Source organism: Taudactylus pleione, unplaced genomic scaffold (assembly GCF_031769625.1).
Source record: "Taudactylus pleione unplaced genomic scaffold, aTauple2 ptg000592l, whole genome shotgun sequence".
Taxonomy (NCBI): Eukaryota; Metazoa; Chordata; class Amphibia; order Anura; family Myobatrachidae; genus Taudactylus; species Taudactylus pleione.
The window spans coordinates 202,712-229,101 of NW_028284994.1; the positions used below are offsets into that span (position 1 = coordinate 202,712).

Sequence of the window (26,390 nt, forward strand, 5' to 3'; positions counted from 1 at the left end):
GCCTTTTTGGTAGTATGATAGAAGCTATGTTTGGTGACTGTTTTGCTTTTAAAAGCCATAAGTTAGTTGGCAGGTAAGCTTTAAACCAGTTAACATTTTTTCAGTTTAAATGCTGTGATAGCAGCTACCAGGTTTCCATAAGTATGGCAGATAGTGTAGGACCTGCAGAGAAGTGGGGAACCGTGATGTGGGCTGCAGGTTTAAATGCATTCATCAATCCATGAACCTAAACCTCCATTATTTATGTATTATTGTGAGTGATTTAACAGTGGTGAGTGCTGAGTTTTCTGTTTTTATTTATTTAAGCAATGTGGTCACAAGCCACTTGCACCCCAGTCCTGGGAATAATGAGTGCAGGTTTGCACTCCAAATCTGGGAGTGGCGAGTGCAGTGGATTTATGACTTTGTTTATTCTTTAATTTTTAATTAGCCTTTTTGTGATCACAGCTTTCTCATGCACCCCTGTGCAAGTTCATTTATATTGACCTGTGTCAGCTACCTTTTTGGTAGTATGATAGAAGCTATGTTTGGTAACTGTCTTGCCTTTAAAAGCCATAAGTTAGTTGGCAGGTGAGCTGTAAAGCAGTTAACATTATTTCATTTTAAACTATGTGATAACAGCTACCAGGTTTCCATAAGTATGATATATAGTGTAAGACCTGCAGAGAAATGGGGTCCCGTGATGTGGGCTGCAGGATTAAATGCATTGATCAATCCATGAACCAAAACCCCATTATTTATGTATTATTGAGAGTGATTTAACAATGGTGAGTGCTGAGATTTCTGTTTTATTTATTTAAGAAATGTGGTCACAAGCCACTTGTTCCCCTGTCCTGGGAATGGTGAGTGCAAGTTTGAACCCTAAATCTGGGAGTGGCGAGTGCAGTGAATTTCTGATTTTTATATATATATATACAATACTTTGATAAAATCTTCATACAAGTAAATTAGTCAAACAGAATCCATTGGGAGAATGATGCAAAAAATAGTGACTTCTAATTATTTTTTCAGAAGTACATATTATTACATGAATAAATTGTTACTTAATAATCTATTGAAGAATATCAGATCATATTATAAGGAATTGGTTTTTCCCAAGCACACAAGTTCTTTTCTGTTCTTTTCAGGTCTCATCAGGATATTGTAGCATTTGGGGAAAAATATACAGCCTAGAATCCCAATGCATGAAGCTAATATAGCAAACACCTCTACAATGACCATATGTTTCCCATTACTGCTCAGATAGGCTGGGATGGAAGAGATCCAAACACTGCAGAACACCAGCATGCTGAATGTGATGTATTTGGCCTCATTAAAGATGTCCGGTAATGTCCTCACCATGAAAGCCAGAACAAAGCTCACAGCTGCCAGTAACCCCATGTAACCCAACATGAAATAAAAGGCCAACACAGAACCCTCATTACATTGAACGATGATAGTCCCAGGATATGTGTCCATGTTAAACTCCTGAAATGGAGGAGAAACTGACAACCAGATAACACCATTCAGGACCTGGACAGATGAGCAGATCAGCACTAAATAATTTGGTAATTTAATTCCCATCCATTTTCTCCAGGAGCTCCCAGGTCTTGTAGCCTTAAAAGCAATGCACACTGTGATAGTCTTGGCCAGAACTGAGGACACCACAATAGTAAATATGATTCCAAAGGAGATTTGGCGCAGCATGCAGGTTATATCCACTGGACGACCAAGGAAAAGAAATAAACAGAGTAAACTCAACATAAGAGAGATGAGAAGAATAAAGCTGAGGTTCCTATTATTAGCTCTGACAATTGGTTTATTCTGATATGAATAAAATAATCCAATTATGAAGACAATTATCACAGAAAATAATAGAGATGTGACAGAAAACACTGAGGTTATAGGGTCCACTTCATATGATAGAAACTCCTGAGCCTTGGCAATGCATTTGTTCTTTGTGTCATTAGGCCATTCAGTATCAGCACATTTCACACAACTTTCATTATCTGCAGAAAAAATGTGACATCAGTTATATATTGTGCAGTAATGTTACTCTCATTGTCCCTATATCTCACTTGTCTATTCATCGCTCAATAAATTGGGTAATGAATGTGTTCAATTAGCAGAAAATAGTAAAACCATTGTTAACAAACTATACATTAGAGATATGTTCCAAATTATTTGGGGACTGGGTGACCCCAATAATGAACAATAATAGCACTGGAGAAATTCAACATTGCTCTGATGTGGAGACAGCTGATCCAAGATCAGTTATCCTCACAAATCCTTTCATCGCTACTTCAGTAGTGGTGAAACTTAGCACTCCCAAGTCTGACCCAGCAATGCAACTGCACAGGCATGAACTTGGGTTCATAAATGGGCAGCTTCTTGTGGATGGATCTGAGCAGTGGTGGAGGGAACCAAATGGATCCCTCTTTGCTACTTGGAATTCATTCAATAGGAAGGAAGAGGGCCAATGTTCCCACAGTCATGCTCCAAATTTTTGTACCTTACTGAGTGTAGTGTAGACTAGTGTATGGGACAGCAGGCCTCATCAGGACTGAAAGTTAAACACTCATTCATTGCTCATTATTGATGATCATCCATGATATCTCCTGTGTTACCTTTATGATGAATGGCCCCAATACTTCATTTATACAAAAGTAGGTGAAAGTGTTAAATTTCGTGTGATTTTGTATAAAGTAAGTGATGATGAATAGACTCAATGGTCTTAATAAAGGAGGTGACATAGTTCCCTTTTTATGATTATAGTTATTACTTTTTATTTCCATCCACCTCATTATATTTATAGGGTCTGATTCAGAGATATACGCTATGCTGATGTTTTTGCAGCTGAGCGATTATTGGCAATCTGTGCTTGATTTGACTGAAGCCATAGTGTATAAGAACTTGAGATTAGCAGGTCTGGTTTTCAAAGAACTGGACCCACCCAAACATAGGGGATCCAAAGGGGATCCCAGTCCAGCTCAGGTTCTCCAGCCTGATTCAGATCCCAAAACAAGGCAAAACATCATCTTCCCATTGTCAGATCTTTTGTGTTTTTGCTTGAATACAATAGTCCCTCCCCTTGTTCAGGCACCATTTTATGACTGAGATCCTGTTAAATAGGCAATGAAGGCAGAGCTCTCAGTGAAAGTTAGTTAGCTAGCAGCAGCTACTGTAGTGCAAAGTCAGTTTCCCTTCAAGTCTGTATAGGTAGATGCACTGTCCGTGTAGAGAAGGGAGTATTTCATTGTGTGTGTGATACTGTAAATACAGCAGTGCATAGTCACAGGCCCCTAACAGACTGTATAGGACAGGCAGGGGCACTGTGTCTGTGTGGAGTGGAGTAAGGAAGCCTGGTGTGTTCAGGGCAGTCGGCACAATGTCTATAAAAAATCTGTGTTTACATTTTTGCCAACTTGTGTGCATTCAACCAACACAGGAAGGCTGTGCCTCCTTTTGTAATGGTCAGTGGGTCCAGTCAAGGGTTACTGCCGTAATATGTGTGCAGTGCAATGGTCTGTCTGTTGCACTCCCCCCAATAAAACTTTTTTTTATTAGAAAGTACTCTGTGTGTGTGTGCTACTGTCCCATGTCTAATGGTGAAAGGGTCCAGTGAAGTGCAAGTGTCATAATATTTGTGCAGCACAATAGTGTTGTCTGTTGCACCCACCAAAAAATAAAATATAACATGTTTTTTAGAAAATACTGTGTGTGTGCATGTGTATTTGTGCATTCAGCCAATACAGGAAGGCTGTGCTTCTTTTTCCAATGGTCAGTGGGTGCAGTCAAGGGCAACTTCCATAATATTTGTGAAGTGTAACAGAGTTGTCTGTTGCACTCCCCAAAAAAATAAGAAATATATTTTTTAATACAAAGTAGGCTGTGCTACCTTTTTTACCAGCCATTGGGCCCAGTCCAGGGCTACTGCCATAAGATTGCAGCACCTGCAAGAACAGTTTAATTTTCCCTGCCACCACCTAAAGCAAAATGTAGTTTCAAGGTGGATTCCACCCACTATATGCTTTAGTGGATGGAGGAACAGCAAAAAGCCATCTAAACCTACACAACAAGCCATAACATAGGGAAAATATAAATTACTCCAGCACACATCTTAAACTCTGATCAATACATTTTGGTGACCATGCTTTATCCTAGGTTTAAGTTGTGCATCATGTCTTTTTTCCAATGGACACAGATCTGAATAGATGCAAAGAGCTGTTTGTGAGCAAATTGTCAGCTCAAGTGGCACATGACACAGAAACATCTCTACTGTGACTCCATCTGATATGGTCACCATTAAAAGATTGGTTGAGGATTATTTTAATTATAGCTTGTCAGACAGTCCATTTGGTTACTGACAGGAATTAAAGGAAATTTGGAGGCCCTTGCACAAACTGGCTTTGCTTTACTTAAGCTGCCCTCCCTTCACTGTGTACCCAGAAAGAGCTCTGCTGGGGCATGGACTGATGTGAATGAGGAAATTTCCTCAGACAATATATGATAGTTTAGTTGCAAAGAGTCCTTTGTTCTTTTGCATAAAATTTACTACTATTTATAAAGTGATCACATATCAAATTGTATGTTTAAAAGTTCTGTAGCTGAGTATTGTGCCTATGACAGTTGATTGGTATATCAAAACAGCCACGTCCGGCTATAAAGAAATAAATAATGGTGGATTACACTTCAAGCATTCAATATACATTGTCACTGTTTCTCTCAGTGGATTGTGTGGTCAAATGGGCATATCTACCTGCTCCCACTGCAATCTCATATGTGCTACTGTGCTAAACCCCTCACTCCTCATTGATCACTGAAGTGTAGGTAACATGCATCTCATATTTCACCGGACTGCCACTTGGGAATAAATGACAAAAAGAGGTTGTTGCCTCATAGAGATGCCGGTATGCAATTATTGTACCCCCTTAGTCCATAAATGTTATCCAGTCTGCAGGTGCTGTAGAGCTTAATTAAATGTCTGTGTAACTTCAGAAAGTGGTTGGTGGTGGGCAACCAAACAGAGCACTGAGCACAGGAGTTACCAGCTGTTTATATGGTCCGGTGCAAGTTTTCTCACAAATGCATTTCTTCCACTAGGACTTTCTTCAGAGTGGTGTGTTTTCAGGTTAGCATCTCCTCCTTCCTGATATAGGGCTTAAATGTAGCTCATTTAACCACCTGTTAGATTTCTTGCATGAGATGTATAATATACATTATTTAATGGTTCTCATTAGCTTCATTGGCACATAAATAAAGAACATTCCTGAATATAAATTAATAAATTTTTTATAATGTGTATAAAAATCTCCGATCAATACATTAATACAAATAATACAAATATACATTATAAAAATAGAATCTAAGAAAGGCTAAAGACAAAGGGGCTTATCTAACAATCGTTTCATATAAGTACTTAAATATGTATTATGTTATTTTATACTATGTACCAATTAAACTGGAAACTCACAATATGTATAACATGATGGCTCAAGACAATAAAGTGTTAATAATTGTAAGGGTACAGTGCATAATGTAGCAATATCTAAAAATGCAACGACAAAAAACAAAGTGTCTATGTATCATCTGTATAGCAATATTGAATAGGGATGAACTAAATATAATATTATGTTATCACAGTAACCTAATAAAAGTAAAATTATCTCCACAGGGTCCTGGCATAGATAGAAATGATACTAAATAAAAATATTTAATAATGGATTGTGGAGACCACTAGTAAATGTAGAGATATAACTAAAGAGAAAACAAAATCAGCTATAGAAAGTAGCACTAGCAGTAACACACCAGACACAAACAGCTGTAAAAAACACTGACTAAACCACCCATGTACTAAGTTACAATAAAGGTATTTGTGAAGATCTCCCAGATCCCGCCACCTTTAAGTCACATGGGTCTGGACAGATTCTTCACAAAACTTCATTAAGATCAATGGTTTCATTAAGACGATCTGGATAGAGAGAATAAAATTCATGTATCCAGTGTACCTCCCTTTTACATAGCTGTCTGTAACGATCCCCTCCTCTACACATTAATTTAATATATTCCACCCCCATGATGACTAAACTTACAAATGACGAATTCTTTAATTTTGTATACTTTATTTGGTCTTATTCTTAGCATATGGACACATGACACACCGCTTACTATCACATTTATACAAACAAAGGTTTAGTAGGAAGCCAGGATGTGGTGTTTTAATTAGTTGGTCTGCCGATGGGCTTGATAAAACTGGGGGCTAGCAAGTTGTTAATCATTTCAATGGACTGATTAACCACTTGCCTGGCATGGTTGTAATTTTCTGACCACACCATGCAGTTCTTTTTCTGCACTGGACATAAAATTCTAACCAGTCAGATAAACATGAGGGTGGCTACAGGAAGAGGATCTTCCCACAGCTGCTGCTCTCAGAGGTACCTTCCAGTCCCTTTGTTTGCCAGCACCCACTCCCCATGTGTCTGCTGTGCTGCTGATCACTGCTGATCACTCAGCTAAGCAGGACCCTTCACTCAGCAGCAGCAAAGATTATCAGCTACTGATAAAAAGTAAATTATCCTCCCCCCTCTTGCCCCTGACATACCTGGTGCCTGTATCCAGTCTCAAATTGAATGTTGCGATAGTCACCGTCCCCCCTCTTGCCCCTAACATACCTGGTGCCTGTATCCAGTCTCAAATTGAATGTTGCGATAGTCACGATGTTTCTGATGTTCCAATGGTTGTTCCGATGTTCCAATGTTTGAAAAAACAATTATATTTACAAATCTTAATAAAAAACAACAACTTTTTTTTGTGAAACCATTTTGGATAAGTTAATATGGATGGTCCTCACCTAATTCACTCATAAAAAAATCTGACAATTTTGGAGTGGTTTTTAGAAGAAAAATTGACAGATAAGTGGTTAAGAAAAGTTGTTTCTATGATCCAATTATGCTTCAATCTCATGAGTTGTCCTTTAGGAATGTTCTCTCTCCAGGGTTTGTAATGTGCATTTCAGTAATGAAGAAAATTATTATTTGCATCAACCTTTTTACGAAAAGTAGATGAAACTACTGTATCACATTATTATCTATATGTAAATTGAGATCCAGGAAGGAGATGGAGGTCTTGTGAAAGTGATGAGTGAATTTAAGACTATGGTCTTTTCCAAGAGCCTGTGGTTAAATATTCCTTTTCCTTTTGCTATACTCTATTTTATTAGCCTGGCTGCTGGAATGGATTATGGGCCTGATTCAGACCCACTCGCGAGCGGCTGTCCGCTCGCAAGTGGGTCGATGTTATGGACTGAGCATGCGCACGACGGAGGGAGCTCCGTCGTGCGCATGCGCCAGACGCGACGAGCGAAGGAAAGTCCTTCGCTCGTTGTGTCCGATCAAAGGGGGCGTGCTGTCAATGTTGATTGACAGCACGCCCCCTTTGGTGGGCGTGCCGGGGGCGTGCCTCCCCGATGGGGGCGTTCCCACGGGAACGCCTCCCGTCAGAAGCCGGCCCACTGACATCACTAGTGATGTCAGTGGGAGTGATTTTGGCTCTGATAGAGCCAAAATCACTCCGGAGCTTGCGGTTGAAAACCTCAACCGCAGGCTCCGGCTCGCAATTTCGATGGTTGCGATGGTCTCGACCATCGCGGCCATCACAAAGCACGCTCGTATAGCCTGTGGGTGGTGACCCACAGCTATACGAGAGTCCAGGAGGACGCTCCATGAAAATGGAGCCCGGCCCTCATTCAGAGCGTGCGCTCTGCTCAGAGCGTACGGCTCTGAATGAGGGCCTATATTTCTTGTTGTGAAATAGACTGTTCAGTAGGAAGGTTTATCTAAATAATGCAGAAGGTGGTTTAGATTTGAACCCTAATACAGAATACATTGAAAAACAAATGTATATGGAAAGTTGTTTTATTTTAAAATATGGTGAATTTCTTGAAAACTAAGATTGTGCTACTGGTGGGATGCTATTAACCTACAAATAGATGTAGATAAATTTATGTTCCCAAGAGGTCTTTGCATTTTTAAAACACTGTCATTTAAAGATGATCCAGGAATTACAAATGAAAGGGACAAATTGGTTGAGAACTGCTTTTTGTCTATTGTGAGATTTAAAATCTATAAAGACAGTTTTTAGAGATAGCTTATTTTGGGAGAGAGACCCTCTGGTTAATCAAAGAGTAGAAGCTTTTGAAAAATCTATTATTGAGAATAAGAATCAAAAATCCAAATGAGATGTAGACGATTACAGAACCAATAAATGTATGGACCTATAGCAGGCAATTCTAACAGGGGAATTGTGAAAACCCCTAGGAGATCCCAATATTTAAGAAGTAAATACCAAACTCATAATAACAATTATGGTACCCCTAAATACTGATTTCATATAAGAAATAATAATTAGAACCAGAGGAACAATACCCCTATGGCTAATTTAGAATCAGGAAAGTCAAAATGACAACATAAAAGCCCCTTAAAGATCTGGGAGCTAGACCTTGGGTCATCTATGGGAAATACTACAATAAGAAAGATTCCACTTCTTTATCTCCTTTTTTAAAAACAGGGCCCCACACAGATCTAATCCAACAACAACACCCAAACCCCAATCAACCCCTATTTCCAGGGCATCCAAAAATACAAAAGGGAAATATAGAGGAAAGAGGGTAGGACAAAAAAAGTAAAAAGTAGGGATGAGCAGGTTCGGATTTCTGAAATCCGAACCCCCCCCAAGCCCCCCCGATCCAAGTCGGGAACCGAGTCCGGCTCTGGTTTTCCTGCCTGACTCGGAACTGAAATCAAGGCAAAAACGTCAACATTCCATGTTCCGGATCTCGCAGGTTTTGGATTCTATAAAAGGTCCCTGCGTCTGCGCCATTTCTCACTCTGGCTGTGGACAGTGAAGAGGGAGGGTGGGAGTTAGGGCTGGCTGGGCTGTGTTGTGTTGTGTTGTGCTGTGCTGCTGTTGTCCACTCCTCCAAAGTCCATAGAGGCTGGCTGGGCTGTATTGTGCTGCTGTTGTCCATAGGGGCTGGCTGGACTGTGTTGTGCTGCTGTTGTCCATAGGGGTTGGCTGGGCTGTGTTGTGCCGTCAGTTGTCCATAGGGGGCTGTGCCCACTCCAAAAGTCTATAGGGGCTTGCTAGGCTGTGTTGTGCAGTGTCCCATAAAGGCTGTAGTCCTAAAGGGGTGCTGTATTTTTGTCCAGGGGGTGATCTGTCCATCCGGGGTGCTCCTCCCAAGTGCAAAAAAAACATTTATTTCTGTGTTTGTGAATTGTGTGCACTGTAGCTGCATGTGCATCAACAAAGGAGCAGCGCCAAGCGTGCACCTGTGTCATAAGTAAAGGGCCAGCTGGCTCATCTATTAAAGGGTGGTGTAATCCCCAAAGTGCACTTCAAAAAAAAAAAAATTCTTCTTTTCTGTGTTGTGAATTTTGTGCACTGTAGCCACATGTGCATCAACAAAGGAGCAGCACCAAGCATGCGCCTGTGTCATAAGTCTGTTAAAGGGTGGTGTAACCCCCAAAGTGCACTCCAAAAAAAATAAAAAATTCTTTTTTTTCTGTGTTTGTGTGTGAAATGTATGCACAGTAGCCACACATGCATCAGCAAAGGAGCAGAGCCAAGCGTGCGCCTCTGTCATAAGTAAAGGGCCGGCTGGCTCGTCTGTTAAAGGGTGGTGGAACCCCCAAAGTGCACTCCAAAAAAAATAAAAAATTCTTTTTTTTCTGTGTTTGTGTGTGAAATGTATGCACAGTAGCCACACATGCATCAGCAAAGGAGAAGAGCCAAGCGTGCGCCTCTGTCATAAGTAAAGGGCCGGCTGGCTCGTCTGTTAAAGGGTGGTGGAACCCCCAAAGTGCATTCCAAAAAAATTAAAAATTCTTCTTTTATGTGTTTGTGTGCATCTTAGCCGCACGTATATAGCAATATAGCATAAATGGAGGACAAAACTTTGTCCGATAAAAATAAAATAGGGAAAGATCAAGAACCACTTCCTCATAGTGCTGAAGCTGCTACCACTAGTCATGACATAGACGATAAAATGCCATCAAAGCCTTCTACCAAGCTCAATGCCCAATGTCATAGTAGAGGGCATATAAAATCCCAAATGACAAAGTTCAGGAAAATGACCTTAAAAAAACATTTAAATCATCTGAGGAGAAATGTAAACTTGCCAATATGCCATTTACAACATGGAGTGGCAAGGAACGGCTAAGGTCTTCCCTATGTTCATGACTAGTGGTTCAGCTTCACATGATGATGGAAGCCCTCCTCCGGCTACAAAAATCAAATGAGTTAAGCTGGCAAAAGCACAGCAAAGAACTGTGTGTTCTAAGAAGATATCACAAATCCCCAAGGAGAATCCAAGTGTGGTGGCGGTTGCGATGCCTGACTTTCCCAGCACTGGACGAGAAGAGGTGGCTCTTTCCACCATTTGCATGCCCTCTGCAAGTGCTGAAAGGAGCACCCACTGTCCACTTGCTGATATGCAAATTGAAGATGTCACTGTTGAAGTACAACAGGATGAGGATACTGGTGTAGCTGGTGCTGAGTAGGAAGTTGGCGAGGAGGATTCTGATGGTGATGTGGTTTGTTTAAATCAGGCTCCGGGGGAGACAGTTGTTGTCTGTGGGATGAAAAATCCCATCACGGTCATGCCTGGGCAGAAGATGAAACATTCCACCTCTTTGGTCTGGCAATATTTCTATCCAAATCCGCACAACAACTGTCTTGCCATATGTACCATATGTTAAGGTGAAATAAGTAGGGGTAGGGACGTTAACCACCTAGGAACATCCTCCCTTATACATCACCTGCAGCGCATTCATAAACACTTACTGTCAAGTTCAGAAACTTTGGCTAAGACCGTAAGCAGCCCAGGGACACCTAAATCCCTTTGTCCTGTTGTATCCAAGTGCCTGCAAACCACACCGTCAACTCCCTCCTCATCAATTTCCTCCTTAGTCAGGATCAGAAGGAGTCCTGCAGGCCATGTCACTGGCATGACTGACTCTCCTATCCGGGATTCCTCTGGAGGATCCTGCATTGCTACACCTACAGAAACGTCAGAAAAAGTGTCCTCAGTGTCCTCAAAAATGCGGTTGTACCCAATGTCCACTTAACCACAGACATGTGGAACAGGGCAGACTAAGGACTATATGACTGTGACAGCCCACTGGGTAGATGTATCACCTTACGCAGCAACAACAGCAGCGTCACCAGTAGCAGCAGCTCAGAAATGCCAGCTCGTTCCAAGGCAGGCTACACTGTGTGTCACCGGTTTCAGTAAGAGGCACACCGCTGACAAGAAACTGAGGGAAATCATCACCCAGTGGCTTACCCCACTTATACTCTCCTGGGGATTTGTGATATCTGACAATGCCACCAATATTGTGCAGGCATTACATCTGGGCAAATTCCAGTACATCCCATGTTTTGCTCACACAATAAATTTGGTGGTGCAGAATTTTTTGAAAAATGACAGGGTGTGCAGGAGACACTTTGGGTGGCCTGAAAAATTTCTGGCCACTTTCGGCATTCGGCGACTGTATGCCGAAGACTGGAGTACCAGCAAACACTCTTGAACCTGCCCCGCCATCACCTGAAGCAAGAGGCTGTGACGCGGTGGAACTCAACCCTCTATATGCTTCAGAGGATGGAGGAGCAGCAAAAGGCCATTCAAGCCTATACATCCACCTATGTCAAAGGAGGGGGTATGCACCTGACTCAAGCACAGTGGAGAATGATTTCCGTGTTGTGCAAGGTTCTCCAGCCCTTCGCACTTGCACACTTGCAGTCAGTTGAGACACTGCCAGCTTGAGTCAGGTCATTCCCCTCATCAGGCTTTTGCAGAAGCAGTTGGAGAAAGTGAAGGAGGAGCTAAGATGGAGCGATTCAACTCGGCATGTGGGACTTGTGGATGAAGCCCTTCATTTGCTTTGCCTGGATTCCAGGATGGTCAATCTGTTGAAATCAGACCACTACAATTTGGTCACCGTGCTCGATCCTAGGTTTAAAGCCTATGTGGTGTCTCTCTTTCTGGCCAGCACAAGCCTGCAGAGGTGCAAAGACTAGCTGGTGAAAACACTGTCAGCTGAAGCGGAACGTGACATGTGAACAGCTCTTTCTTCATTTTCTCCCACAACTGGGGCTGCCAGGAAACAACTTAGGTATCCTAAGCAACCCGCTGGCGGTGATGCAGGGCAGGCAGGGCCAAGTTTGGACATCTGATCCAGACTGAAGGACCTGGAAACAATTTCTGACATGTCTACTGTCACTGCATATGATACTGTCACCGTTGACAGAATGGTGGAGGATTACATCGGTGACAGCATCCAAGTAGGCTTGTCAGACAGTCTGTACCTGTACTGGCAGGAAAAAGAGGCAATTTGGAAGCCAATGTACAAACTGGCTCTATTTTATCTGAGTTGCCCCACCTCCAGTGTGTACTCCAAAAGAGTGTTTAGTGCAGCCGGGAACCTTGTCAAAATGTGGAGAAGATGATGTTCATAAAAATGAATTATCAACTCTTCCAGGGAGACCAGCCTCCAGAACGTACAGAGGGACCTGTGGTGGTGGATTCCAGTGGGGATGAATTAATACTCTGTGAGTATGAGGATGTACACAACACTGAAGAGGGTGAGGAATCGGTGGATGAGGAGACATCTTGCCTCCGTAGAGCCAGTTTGTGCAGGGACATATTAATTGTTAGCTTGTTTTGTGGGGGCCCAAACAAACCAATCATTTCAGCAACAGTCATGTGGCAGACCCTGGTGCTGAAATTATTGGTTTGTTAAAGTGTGCATGTCCTGTTAATACAACATAAGGGTGGGTGGGAGGGCCCAAGGACAATTTCATCTTGAACCCTTTTTTTTTCTTTGCATTATGTAATGTTTGGGGCCTAGTTTTTCAAACTGCCATCCTGTCTGCCACTGCAGTGTCACTCCTAGATGGGCCACATGTTTGTGCCGCCCACTCATGTCGCTTAACATAGTCATCCAGCTACCTCTGTGCAACCTTTTGGACTAAAAACATTATTGTGAAGTGTGAGGTGTTCAGAATAGACTGGAAATGAGTGGAAATTAATGTTATTGAGGTTAATAATAGCATAGGAGCAGAAAAACCCACAAATTCTGTGATTTTAGCTGTTTTTATGCTTTTTAAAAAAAAATACAGATCCAAAACACAAAACGCAGAAACCAAAACATGGAAGGGTGGCTTTGGCAAAACCAATCCAGATCCAAAACACGAAGAAATATCCAGATCCAAAACCAAAACACAAAACACGAAAAGTGGGCGGTGCACACCCCTAGTAAAAAGATGGTAGGTGTCTCTAAAGGAGTCCTTAACCTCCCTAAAAATATATTAAGTGAATCACAAACTAGGTTATTGAATCATGGTCTTTCTTTTGCTCCATAAGCAGAAGTCAATATTTGTCATCTATTTGTGGAGCTGAATAGGTTAACATGCACTTTATTTCACAAAAAAAGATTGAGTCAATATACTCTATTGTGTTTGTTGATTCTAATCTTTTAGCCATTTCTTTTTTAGATATTTAAGCAGAGAAAACTTCTTAGAAGGATTAGAACATTAGAACATCTCTATTTTCAGTGTTAACTCACATCAGAATAATAACAAAAATTAAATTCTCAATCTGAAATGTTCCCCCTAATAAAGATAAATATATTAACTGTTTTTATCAAAGTACATGAGAAGGTCTGAAAAATATTTGCACTGGATAAACAAACAAAACTCATTAATTTGTCGATGAACAAGAGAAAAGACATCTAGGAGCTCTTGTCTGATACATACATTATCATGAAACCTACAGATATGGTAGAGAGATTGTGGTCCAGGAACTTGAGGATTACAAAACTGAAGCATACAGGTTGCTACTTGGCACCACCTTGTATTCAAGGCTGGATCATAGTCCTTCCTATACCAAAAAAATAAAAACTGATAATTGATCAAGCTTTAAAGGATGATGTGATATCCAGGGAGGGGTCGCGGTTTATATATGTTTTGTTTCCAGTCATCCCAACTTATTATCACCTGTCCAAAATTCACAAATCCCTCACTACACCACCAGGGCATCCCATTATTCGGATTTAGGTTCTCTCACTAGAAATTTGTCACATTATAAAGATTTTTACTTTGAACCTTTAGCTTTGTCACTTAAATCATACATTAAGGATTCCACCTCTATACTCAATCTCATAACATATTTTGAATGGAAAAAAAGTTACAATATTTTAACATTAAATATGGAATATTATAAACTAATATTCCTCATACTGTACAATAGGAATAAGTGTCATGTCTAAGATTTTATATAGGAATAGTATCTTAATGGACCAACAACTAAAAATCATCTTAGATTGTATTTGATTTATTCTCACTCATAATCATTTTCTTTTTGGTGGTTCACACTTTTGACAGGTAATGGTAATGGCCATGGGGATGAGGTTTGTGCCTAATTATTCTAACGTGTATGTGGAGGACCTTGAGGACCAACACATGCGGGGTGAAGACTTTAGCGCAAGCCTCATCTTCTATGGACACTACATTGATGATTTGCTTATTATTTTGGATGGGGATGAAACACAAGCACTTTGCTGTTGTTGATTCCCTTAAAAAAATTCTCACAATCTTAAATTCACTCATCAGTTTTACATATAGATAATAATGTGATAGCTTCATCTATCTTTTGTGAAAAGTTTGAGGCAAAAAAAATTCTTCATTACAGCAGTGCACATTACAAACCCTGGAGAGGCAACATTCCTAGAGGACAATTCATGAGATTGAAGCATAATTGCATCATAGAAACAACTTTTCTTAATCATTCCAGATAAATGATTAACAACTTCTCAGAAAGGGGGGTATCTAAGTGTTTTATTGTATAAATGATTCTTAAATGTCAAACAAATTGGACGGATCTCATGAAACCATCACAAACTACTTAGTAGGGAAAATTGTCAATACACTTGCTAAGCAATTATATTAAAAGTAGCACTCATACCTTATGTATGTAAATGTAAAAAATCAGCTTATTTGATAAAAAATCTGATAAAGAAAAGCTATCCTTATTAAAGAGAGACCCCATTCTGAAGGATATCCTTGCAGATAATCCAGCAGTGATGTATAGGAAAAATTTGAATCTTAAACCCATACTAGCCCCAAGTTTTCACAAGCCCACCTACAGACCAACTATTGAATTTACCATGTCCTGGATCCCTACTAAACCTTTAGGTTTTTATAAATGTGGCAGTAAGCGGTGTGTCATGTGCCCATATGCTAAGAATAAGACCAATGAAGTTCTTCTATGCTTCTATAAACAGTAACTAAACTTAAAGAATTCATCAATTGTAAAACTCAGTATGTAATCTATCTTTTACAATGCAGCTGCAACTTATTCTATGTTGGTAGGACCACTAAAAACCTTCAAATTAGATTTCCAGAGCATAGAAGATATATCATTAATAGAGTCATGACACATAGCGTTCCCCCAGCAATTTCTCTGTGACATAATGTGAACTCTGATAGTTTAACAATCATGGGGGTGGAATACATTAAATTAACATATAGAGGAGTGGATTGTTACAGACAGCTATGTAAAAGGATGGTGCATTGGATACATGAATTTACTTCTTTCTATCCAGATGTTCTTAATGAAACCATCGATTTTAATAAAGTTTGGTGAAGAATCTGTCCAGACCTGTGTGACCTAAGGTGCCAGAAACTGGGAGATCGTCACTAAACATTCATTGTAACTTTTTACATGGGTGGTTTAGCCAGTGTTCCTTTCAACAGCTATTTGTGTCTGGTGTGTTACAGCTAGTGCTTCTTTCCATAGCTGATAGTGTTTTCTCTTTAATAATCTCTCCACATTTTCTAGTGGCCTCCACAACCCTTTATTAAATATTTTCATTTTGTTTCATGTTTTCTCCACTTTTTTATGTCTTTGCCAGGTTCCTGTGGAGATACTTGTACTTATATTAGGTTACCGTGAAACATAATGTATTATATTTGGTTCATCCCTATTCAATATTGATATACAGTACATACACATGATACATAGACATTTGGTTTATGTTGTTGTATTTTATATATTACTGCATTATGCTACTGTATGTCCCCTACAATTATTAACACTTTATTGTCTTGGGTCATCATGTAATATACATTGTGATTTTCCATTTTGATTGGTACATAGTATAATATAAAATACATTTGTAAGTTCTGATAGGAAATGATGGTTCATAATATTTTTTATATTTTTACCTTTTTTATATTAGATAAACCCCTCATTTTGTGATGAGCCTTTCCTTTATGCTATTTATAATGTATATTTGCATTATTTGTTATCAAGTATTAATCATTGATTTTTTTTAATACACTATACAAAATTGTATTCATTTATATTCAAGAATGTTCTTTATTGATGTGCCAAATGATGCTAATAAGAACTAATTATGAATTTGGCAATTATACGTCTCATGCAATAACTCTAGTAGGTGGTTTAATGAGCTAATTTAAGCCCTATATAACAATGGGGAGATGCTACCTTCTACACAAACCCCAGTAAATAAATTCCTAGTGGTAGAAACGCTTTCAGGAGAACATTTGCTTTGGACCACACAACCAGCTGGTAACTCCTATGCTCCATGCTCTGTTTGGCTGCCCGCTGCCCACCACATGCTGCAGTTACATGGGCATTTATTCAGCACTACAGCACCTCCAGACTTGATGCCATTAATAGACTAAGGAGGTACAATAATTATATACCGGCATCTCTAAGAGGTAACAACCTCTTTTTGTTATTTATCCCAGAACGGTGGTGCAGGATATATGAGATGCATGTTACCCACACTTCAGTGATCACTGAGGAGAAGGGGGTTTTCAGCACAGGAGCAAATATGAGATTGCATCAGGGGCAGGTGGTTATGCCCATGTGAACATGCTGTTACTGTTTCTCTCAGTGGATTATGTGAATGGAAAGCTTTTGAAGTGTATTCCACCATTCTTTCTTTATAGCTGGACATGGCTGTTTTGATCTACCAATCATCTGTCACAGGCACAATACACAGCTACAGGACTTTTAAACATACAATTTGAGCTTTGAGCACTTTATGTATAGTAGCAATTTTCAATGCAATAGAACAAAGGACTCTTCACAACTAAATTATGATTTATTGTCTGAATATTGATATATTGTTTTATTCATTTATATGTACATTATTATTGCAGTGATGTAGGTCTTCAGATGAGCATGTATTTTTATCAAACCAACATGTTTTAGATATTCTTATTATTTATTTCATTTTTTATAGCACAAAATAATTATAATATTGAATTAGATAATCCAGAGTGCAATTATCTTTATCTTCTTTTTCCAAAACCAAAACACAGGAGTTGGTGCACATCTCTAATAAGGACATATCTGTACCACTTTTATATGCCTATCTTCATTTCTGATTTGTCATCACAAATCAGTAGGGTGCCTCAGCCAGTGTGCCTCTCCATGTGGAGGGCATGGGGCTGTTTCAGACTGAACTTTTTTATTTCTTTTGATTGGTAGTCATAGCAGGCACATAACTGGCTGGTTACCTTGCTGTGGTGAATAGACAGCATCATTAGTGGACACAAGTGTCATACGTGGTGGTTGCACAGTATTTGATGGAGGTCTGGCTAGGTTTGTAATGCTAGTGGGGGACTTAGTGTGTTAAAAATTATTGTGCAACTAAACCTGTGCTTTGTGATTAGTAAATAGTGCAGTTGATGGGTGAGTTATTTTGTTGTCATAGTGAAGTTGATGGGTGAGTTATTTTGTTGTCACCTTATTTTGTTGTCACCTTAAGTTGATTATCTAAATATCCAATTATTTATTAATAAATTGTGACAAATTTATTATCTGCAATTCTTATAAAAGCATGACGTAAGGTTCAATGTTAAGTCATTTATTTAAGGTTCAGGTTGGTAGCATCTATCTAATGAATAGGACAATTGGCAAGTTGCAGAATCTTTTGCCAATAGTCGGTGTACAGGAAGACTTTGACTCCCCAATATACACTTGTTTGGGATACCTACTTTCCAAACTACTGCATTTAATAGTAGCTTTTCTAATCTGGACCAGCAATGCTTAAATTTAAATAAAGGAAATTAAAACACACAAAAAACTATCACTGTTAAGTGTAAATCAATATCTAGCATACTGTTTATATATTTTTTTCATTTAAATCCACCAGACTCTACTGAATAATAAACAATAATGATGTGGACAATGGTGCAACCTTCCTGAATATGGGTACCAATAAAACAGAAGATAGTCCCAAATGTATTCACAAATTCACTGAAAATTGGAAAAAAGCTTCCTTCAATTTTCAAAAAGGAACAGTTCCAACAGGTAAGCGCCTTGTAGATAACATGCAGATAAAAAGAAGAAAAATCGCAATATAGCGCATCTCCTACAGGAGGACCCAATGCTTAAGTTTGTTGTCCTGAAAAATCCTAAATTTATTTACAGAAGAGCTCCTAATTTAAAGAATAGATTAGTGAAAGGAACAATACCTAAGAAAAAAGAAGGGAGAGTGAAAATGAAAGGATTCCATAGGTGTGGAGTGTGTATTATGTGTAGAAACCATCAGGACCAACCCAGTAAAATAGAAAATTACATTGCCAAGTTGATAAATTTACAACATGATATTCGAGATTTCATCACATGCAACAAGAATTCTGTATATTTAACAGAGTACAGTTGTGGCCTCCAATACATAGGAGACACATCTAGACTATTGAGAATTAGATGGGTTGAGCACATTAGGAGTATCAAAAAGGGATATGAAAATCATACCCTTTCCAAACATTTTAAAGAATTCCACCAATGTTCCATTAAAGATTTTAAACTCGTAATAGGGATCCAACAAGTGGAAGGACATTGGAGAAAAAGAGACGTAGATACCTCCTTGCCACAATCAGACATGAAATTTATTATGAACTTGGCACTTTAGTAGCTAAGGGTTGAATGTTGATTTTGAACTGAAATGGTTTCTCTGATTTTAAGACTTCAAATAATCTTAAATTTCCCTTTTATGAACAAGTTTTTATGAATACATTTTATTGCTTTTTTAATGTCATTTATATGCATTTATTCTTTTGTCAGCTAAACTATTTACTGTATAAATACGAAAGTGTTGGTTTGTTTACACCGGAAGTGATGTGTTTTATACTTCCTTACCGGTGTAGACATTCCAGGAGTGATACGCTACTTGTAGCATTATTTATTAATTTCCAGATTCATTGGAGTTATTAAAAAAATTGCATATATTAAGAAAAAGTATGTATAGGATGTGTTTTTTAATGTAAAAACAAATCAAACCATTGGGCTCATCCCCCATGATTCACCTATAAGAGGTTTGTGAGGTGTATTTAAAGACTGATTTACCACCAACTGTATACTCCTTGATAAAAGACTCTAAAGGAGTTGAAACACGTTGGTGACAGGAAAACAGGACCAGGGGATCCTTTTACACCTAGGCAAGGAGTGCACATCCAGGAGTTGCCATTCCAGGTTTTTTCCAGGGAGACTTTGGAGTTTACTGGCTTACATGCGAATGGGTGTGCATTATACACCGCCATCTCTGGTATGCTGCTTATAAGTTAGTGGAGGATTATAAATTTTGGATACTTGTTATTGTAGTCATTTATGTTATGTGATTTAAATTGTATGACGCTATATTGCAAATTTTTTTCTTCTTTTTATCTGCATGTTATTTACAAGGACATTACCTGTAGGAACTGTTCCTATTTGAAAACCGAAGAAGGAAGATTTTTTCCAATTTTCAGTAAACCTGTGAATGCATTTGGGACTATCTTCCATTTTTTTGGTACCCATATTGTAGAAGGTTGGGCCATTGTCCATTTATTTGTGTTTATGAGGTGTTGTCTGACCACCTCAGTGGATTAAAGTGCAGCATCCGCTATATTTAAGAGCAGGTTCTCATATATTTTTTCTACTGAATAATAGTATTTGTTGTCAAATTATATATTTATTTCTTTACTAAATGTAGACTATTGGGGCCATATTTACCAACCCCCAAAAATCCATGATAAAGATCATTTCATATTGCTGTATTTTATGGCAATAATAAATTAATTATCAGGGCAATGTGTGAAAAAAATCATAAAGGACATGGTCTCTGATAGGAAGACTGCTAATTAGATTTAAGCAGTTTAGTTTCCCTGGAAACCTAAGACACCCAAACTTAGGGATTATTAGTATTTTTGAGCCCCAGCTCAGATCTTCCCACTAAGTTTGAATCCCAAAATTAAACAAACAGCATCTTTCCAGAGTCAGATCTCACGTGTTTTGGATTGTATATAAAAATGTATCCCTTGTAATTGGGTGCCATTTCACGCAGGAAAGGAGAGGGAGTATTTGTTGGACTGTGGGCTGAACACTGAAGGCACTGCAATAAATAAACACAATTAGCAAGCCATCAGGGCACCATAAGTGTGCCAATAGGATAGGAGGCATTGGTTAAGTTTAGTTTTAGAGTTTAATAGTATGATCTGGAGACAGGAGTAGATGTCTGGGAAGTGTGACTGCAGTGCAGGTGTCATTGTCACTTGTCAGTGAATGTGTGTATGTCACACACATTGCACACTGACACATTGCAGTGCAAAAAAAAAAAGGCTACTTTCTGTGTGGGGCTGTTGATTGTTTTTTTTGTTTCTTAAAGTGAACCTGTTCCTTTATTGTTCTAGGCAATCTATCACTGCAGTATGCTATATTCTTTATCTGTGTAAAAATACTCTACTATGTTTAAGGCTGCTGCACCCCAAGAAGACCTGTTTGTTTTAAGTTTTTCACAGTTATATATAAAAATTGCAAACATTTATATATTTTTTTTTCTGTTGTAATTCAAAAAAATGCAGTCTTTTCTAATTAAATTTCAAAATTATATTGTATATTTCTAGAAATTGTAAAAAAATTGCATAGTGTGTTATCCTTCCAGTGTGAGTTCCAGTGGTGTCTCTCCAAAATTTGCACTGCAAGACTATTCTCGCAAAGAGAATGACAGGACAATATTTCCTGCTTTAATTGCTCTGGCAAATGCTGCTGCCATGAAAAAACTGACCATTCTGGTGAGTAGGATGAGTCAACTAAGTGCACCAGAATGAAACACCATTATGACATCTGGTCAGAATTATAAGAATTGCACAAAATTATTGACATCTTTACCATGACTCAATCTGACACAGTAAGCATCAATAAAATGGTGGATGATTATTTTAATGTGCAGATTAGCATGTCACACAGTCTATTTGAAAAATGGGAGGAAAAAAAGACAATTGTGTGCCCCTTTCTGAAATTAGTTTTGGTTTAATTAAAATGCCCACCCTTTAGTGTGCAGTCAAAAAAAGTGTTTAGTATAGCAGGGAACCTTGAGAGACCTAAATAGGCTACTCCCTAAGAAATGTTTATAAAACTAATGTTAAAAATGAACTACAAATTCTAGGAGGATGACCTTTGCTGCCAATTACATCAAAGTACAGAGATTTCTATAATGGTTGATTCCAGCGTGGATGAGCTAATAATGTGTGATGATGATATTAACAGTACTGGTGAGGATGAGGGTGAGGCTAACAATGAAAATGACATCTTCCTACTGTAAATATAATTAAAAACAACACTATTAGCCACCTTAAGTCATTGGTAGCTTGCTTTATGGCTGCCCAAACTATTCAAGCACTTCAGCCACAAAACTGGTAGTTTCTTGCTTTGTTAAACTGTGCATGTCTTATTTAATATTTAACATAATGGTGGATGGGAGCTTCTCAGCAGATACATACTATTATCATCAAATCATATAATTAATATTTAATTATTCAATTTGACTAGGTTCTTCCTTACATAGGGAGGAATCAATCTAATTGGGATTGTAAATGCTTAGTTTTTTTTTCTTTTCCATTTTTCTGATTTACTTTTTTATAGTTAAATTATTAACACTAATGAATCAATCTCATATTCATTCTTATTTTTTAATGGTTTGTTCAATATATAATTTTTTAAAGATATATTCTGTAATCAATCAAACTTATTTTGATTCTTGTTCTTTTAATGATTTATTTCATCTATCAAATGCTTTTTAATTTATAGTTATATTCTGTAATCAATCAATTAATTAATTAATCATTCAAGTAATCATTTAATATATCAATCAACCTCATTGGGAGTTTGGATGCTTGTTGTATAGAGGTCAATAATATTGTAGTTTTACCTTAGGATCAAAAACAGGCCCAAACTACAGGAATTTAACTGTTTTTATCCATTTTTATAGAAATGCAGATTCAAAACCATAAATAAAAACACTTAAGGGTGGTTTTGGCAAATTCAAAACTAAAACAAGGGTACAGTGCACAACTGTACTGTTTTTGTAATCACTTTTCTTCTAGGTTCAGCCTTAGCTTTAGATATTGAAAGGCTGCTATATAATAGCTAAGCATCTAAGAGCTGGATACATTTGCTCATGTCACAGTCCATATAGACTTCTATGAGAATTTTGATAAAAATAGAGGGACAACAGCAGTTACCACCAATACAGTATCTTATGTGATACCCAAATAATACATAAGGGTAACTGAATTAATGCATTAAGGGGTTAATAAATATGCCTCTTGGTGATCTAACATTCAAGATTTACAAAAATCTCTGTTGAACACCACACATTTCTATGAATCACACTGTCTTTTTTTAAGTGAACACCCATTAATATTGGTTATAATATACTATAATTCTTCAAAGCAATAACTTGCTGGATGCTTATGATTGACTAAAGATTTATGTGCATATAATTATCTGCCAAACATTTCTACTTTCTGAACAACATAATAACATTTATACAAATACCATTGGATATTTCTCCCTCTGCGCATGGCACACAGTCATAGCAACATGCATGATATCCTCCTTTTGGAGCTTTTCTGAAACCATTATGACATTCTTCAGAACATCGAGCTTGAGGCATCTATTAAAATCAAAAAGTTAAAGATAAATTGGTTTAATAAGCTTTGATCAATGATTTAAATGCTGATGACTTTGGAACAGTGTAATCAATCTTCCAGAAAATTAGCAGCAATATTATATTGCCAGGGTAGTTTTCGTGGAAATTTGTTTAGTTGTAACTTTTCCATTAACAGTTCTGGCAACAAAAGCTAGAATGTCATCCATATCGAACCAAATCAATCATACCAAAAGGCCTCAGACTGGAGAAACATCCAAGCTTCACAGATGCCTCAGATGAGTTTATTCAAGAATGGTCGAACATATTGGATACCTGCTCCTTCTCTTTGATTGACCTGATCCTCAAGGAAAGGAAGCAAAAATTAAAAGAAACAAAAGAAAGAATTAACACACTAAAAACCCTAATAGAGCCATTATTGCAGAAAAATTTCTTTAAGAAAATTTTTTGAACTCAAAAAAACCAATACAGTGAATGATGTGACCAGCACAGAAAACACAACAGAAGACACAATCAAAACCAACACTTTTAGAAAAACCTCCACTTTTTATCAAGCCCACATCAAAGGCAATTTCTTTGAAACCTTCCAAAAATTGATCATAGAAGATCTGAATAAAATCAACAAGAAGAAACCATATATACAAAATCTGAATAAAAAGGAATGTGAAGCCATTAAACTTCTAAAAGAAGATACCAGCATTGTAATTAAACCTTGAGATAAAGGTGGGGGGATTGTCATCCTGAACAAGGAAGACTATAAGAACAAAATCTAGAGACAACTATTGGATAACACCACATACAAGAAATTAAAAATGGACCCTTCCATATGCATCAAAAGCAATTTTCAAAAACACATAAAAACACCTCAAGTTTGGAGCCATTTCCAAAGAAGAGTACGAATTCATCAATATTAAAGATCCAGTCACTCCAACCATTTACATACTCCCAAAAGTGCATAAAAGCACAACAGCACCCCCTGGCAGACCCATCATTGCAGGAACAAGGAGTCTAACCTCAAATTTGTCAGCATATATTGACCATCTACTACAACCTCTTGTAATTAAAACAAAGGCATATCTTAAAGACACAATGGACACCATCACGAAAATTCAACAAACTAATTGGGAGGAAGATATGTTCCTCGTAATGGCTGATGTCACGTCTCTCTACATTATTATTGCACATGACCAAGGTGAAGAGGCCATCACCCACTTTCTGAACGAGACTGACTATAAAACTGAAAAGAAAAATTTTATTATAGAATCAATCAGATTCATTTTGAACAATAATTTTTCTTTTTTGATGGAAACTTCTTCCTCCAATGACGTGGGACCGCAATGAGCACAAGATTCACTCCGAGTTATGCCAATTTGTTCATGGCATACTGGGAGCTGAGTGAAATTTATTCAAAAGAAAGCCACCATAATAATCTTATAACATGGAATCAATACATTGATGATATTCTATATGTTTGGAAAGGCCCAGAAGAAACTTTAAATCAATTTTGCATACAGATCAACAATAATAATCAAAACATTCAATTAACATTTCACAAAAGTAAGATTGGAGTTCATTTCCTGGATCTATCCATATACATCAAAGAAAATAACATCAACACCAAAACCTTCCACAAATCAACAGATGCCTACAACTATATCCCTCAAAACAGCGAACACCATCAAAACTGGCTAAAAAGCGTCCCCAAAAAACAATTCACCAGAATCAGGAAAAATTGTAGTGATGACAATGTCTGTAAAACACAGATAGATGAACTAAAAAAAGAATTTGTGAAGAAGGGTTACAAAGAACAGGACTTAGAAATAATTGCAAATAATGTTCTACAAACAGTAAGAACGGACTTTCTGAAGACCAAATCTCCAAAAACTGTACAATCAAATAAATTCAAATGGTCATTTATCACCACATATGATTCAAACCACAGGAAGATCGAATCCATCATCAAGAAACATTGGCATATTCTAAAAGAAGATCCCATCTTGAAAAATATTATTCCGACCAAGCCTCAATTTATCTACAAAAGAGCAGCTAATCTTAAAAATCACCTGGTAAAGAGTGCTTTGGAAGAAAACTCCACAAACCCATTTCAGACAAAGGGATTCCATTAGTGTGAAATATGCACTGGTAGCAAACAAATTAAAAGCTCCACCTCCAAATACATCGAAACAGAGGTCAATAATGTAAAGATCAAAATTGATGACTTCATTACCTGCAATTCAACGAATGTAATATATCTCATTGTTTGCTCGTGCAACAAAGCATACATCGGGAGAACAACAAGAGCCCTCAAAGTTCGACTAGGAGAACATCTCCGGATCATTAAAAAAGGGGTAACTACCCATAGTTTGTCTGACCATTTCCAGATTCATCACCAAAGTTCATCATATCACAGTAAGCATTTCTTAGGGCTCAAAAAATTAAACATACTTGGCGCTACAGAAATGTTGAAAAAATTCTGGCACAAACAGAAATGAAAACCATTTTCAACTTACACACGTTAGCACCCAAAGGCCTTAATGCGGACTTTGAAGTGAAATGGTTTTTATAGACAGGATGTTTTTGTGTGAGGAAACATTATTCTATTTTCTCACCTTCTACCCCCCTTCTTATCATCCTCCCATCCGTGGAAGCAACCTATAAAGATAAACCATCTCTCAAGAAAAGAGAACCAATAATCCAATTGTTTTAATATAAGAGCACCCATCAAGTAAAGTAAAGATCTGCCCAACATTTTTCATCAAATAGTCCCAGGATCATCATGGAGTATAAGACCACTTCAAAATGGCCATTGTCCACCACCAAGAAAGAAGATTAACAACAACAGTATAAATCATTTTTCGCAAATTATCTTCTCAAACCATCTTCTTCAAAATGGCCACCGTTTCAAGAAACCAAGTGGATTATAGAGAGAAAACACATGCTAGACATCTCCCCCAAAATGGCATTTTCAACACTTCCTGTTAAAAAAAACAAAAATTTTTTATAAAAACATAATTTCTGGTTCCGTGACATCACTTCCGGTTTCGGCAATCTGGAAAACCGGAAGTGGGCATTTTTAAGCTCCAAAAATGCCCACCACACCCTGGAGCAGCTATAAAAAGCCAGCAAACACACAGGTACACAGCAGCCTTGAGGAAGAGAGCACAAGTCTCAAAATGCATTGGCTATCTACACCTGTGTCATCTCCTGGTCCAGAAGGACAACAAACAAAGGTCCCCGGATGATTTGGGTACAAACCAGTGGAGCCATTGCATGGTCACCCAGAATCCCTGCAAACCAACACCTGCTGGCTCCCCACCTCTCCTCTGGTACGACTTTACTTAAATACTTCATGTTATCAAGTTTCATCTTTTTACTGAAACTTTGAAT

General features: G+C 38.1%; 1 protein-coding gene across 1 annotated transcript in view; it reads right to left on the minus strand.

The window, feature by feature from the left end:
* Positions 1-1,074: 1,074 nt before the first annotated feature.
* LOC148481189 (vomeronasal type-2 receptor 26-like) overlaps positions 1,075-26,390 on the minus strand; it is a 158,195-nt gene continuing 132,879 nt past the window's right edge. Inside the window, exons 4-6 of the mRNA XM_088453808.1 lie at positions 22,892-23,009; positions 20,726-20,731; positions 1,075-1,988 (exon numbers count right to left, since the gene is read on the minus strand). Coding sequence (XP_088309934.1) covers positions 1,075-1,988; positions 20,726-20,731; positions 22,892-23,009 — 1,038 coding nt within the window. The remainder of the gene's footprint in view (positions 1,989-20,725; positions 20,732-22,891; positions 23,010-26,390) is intronic.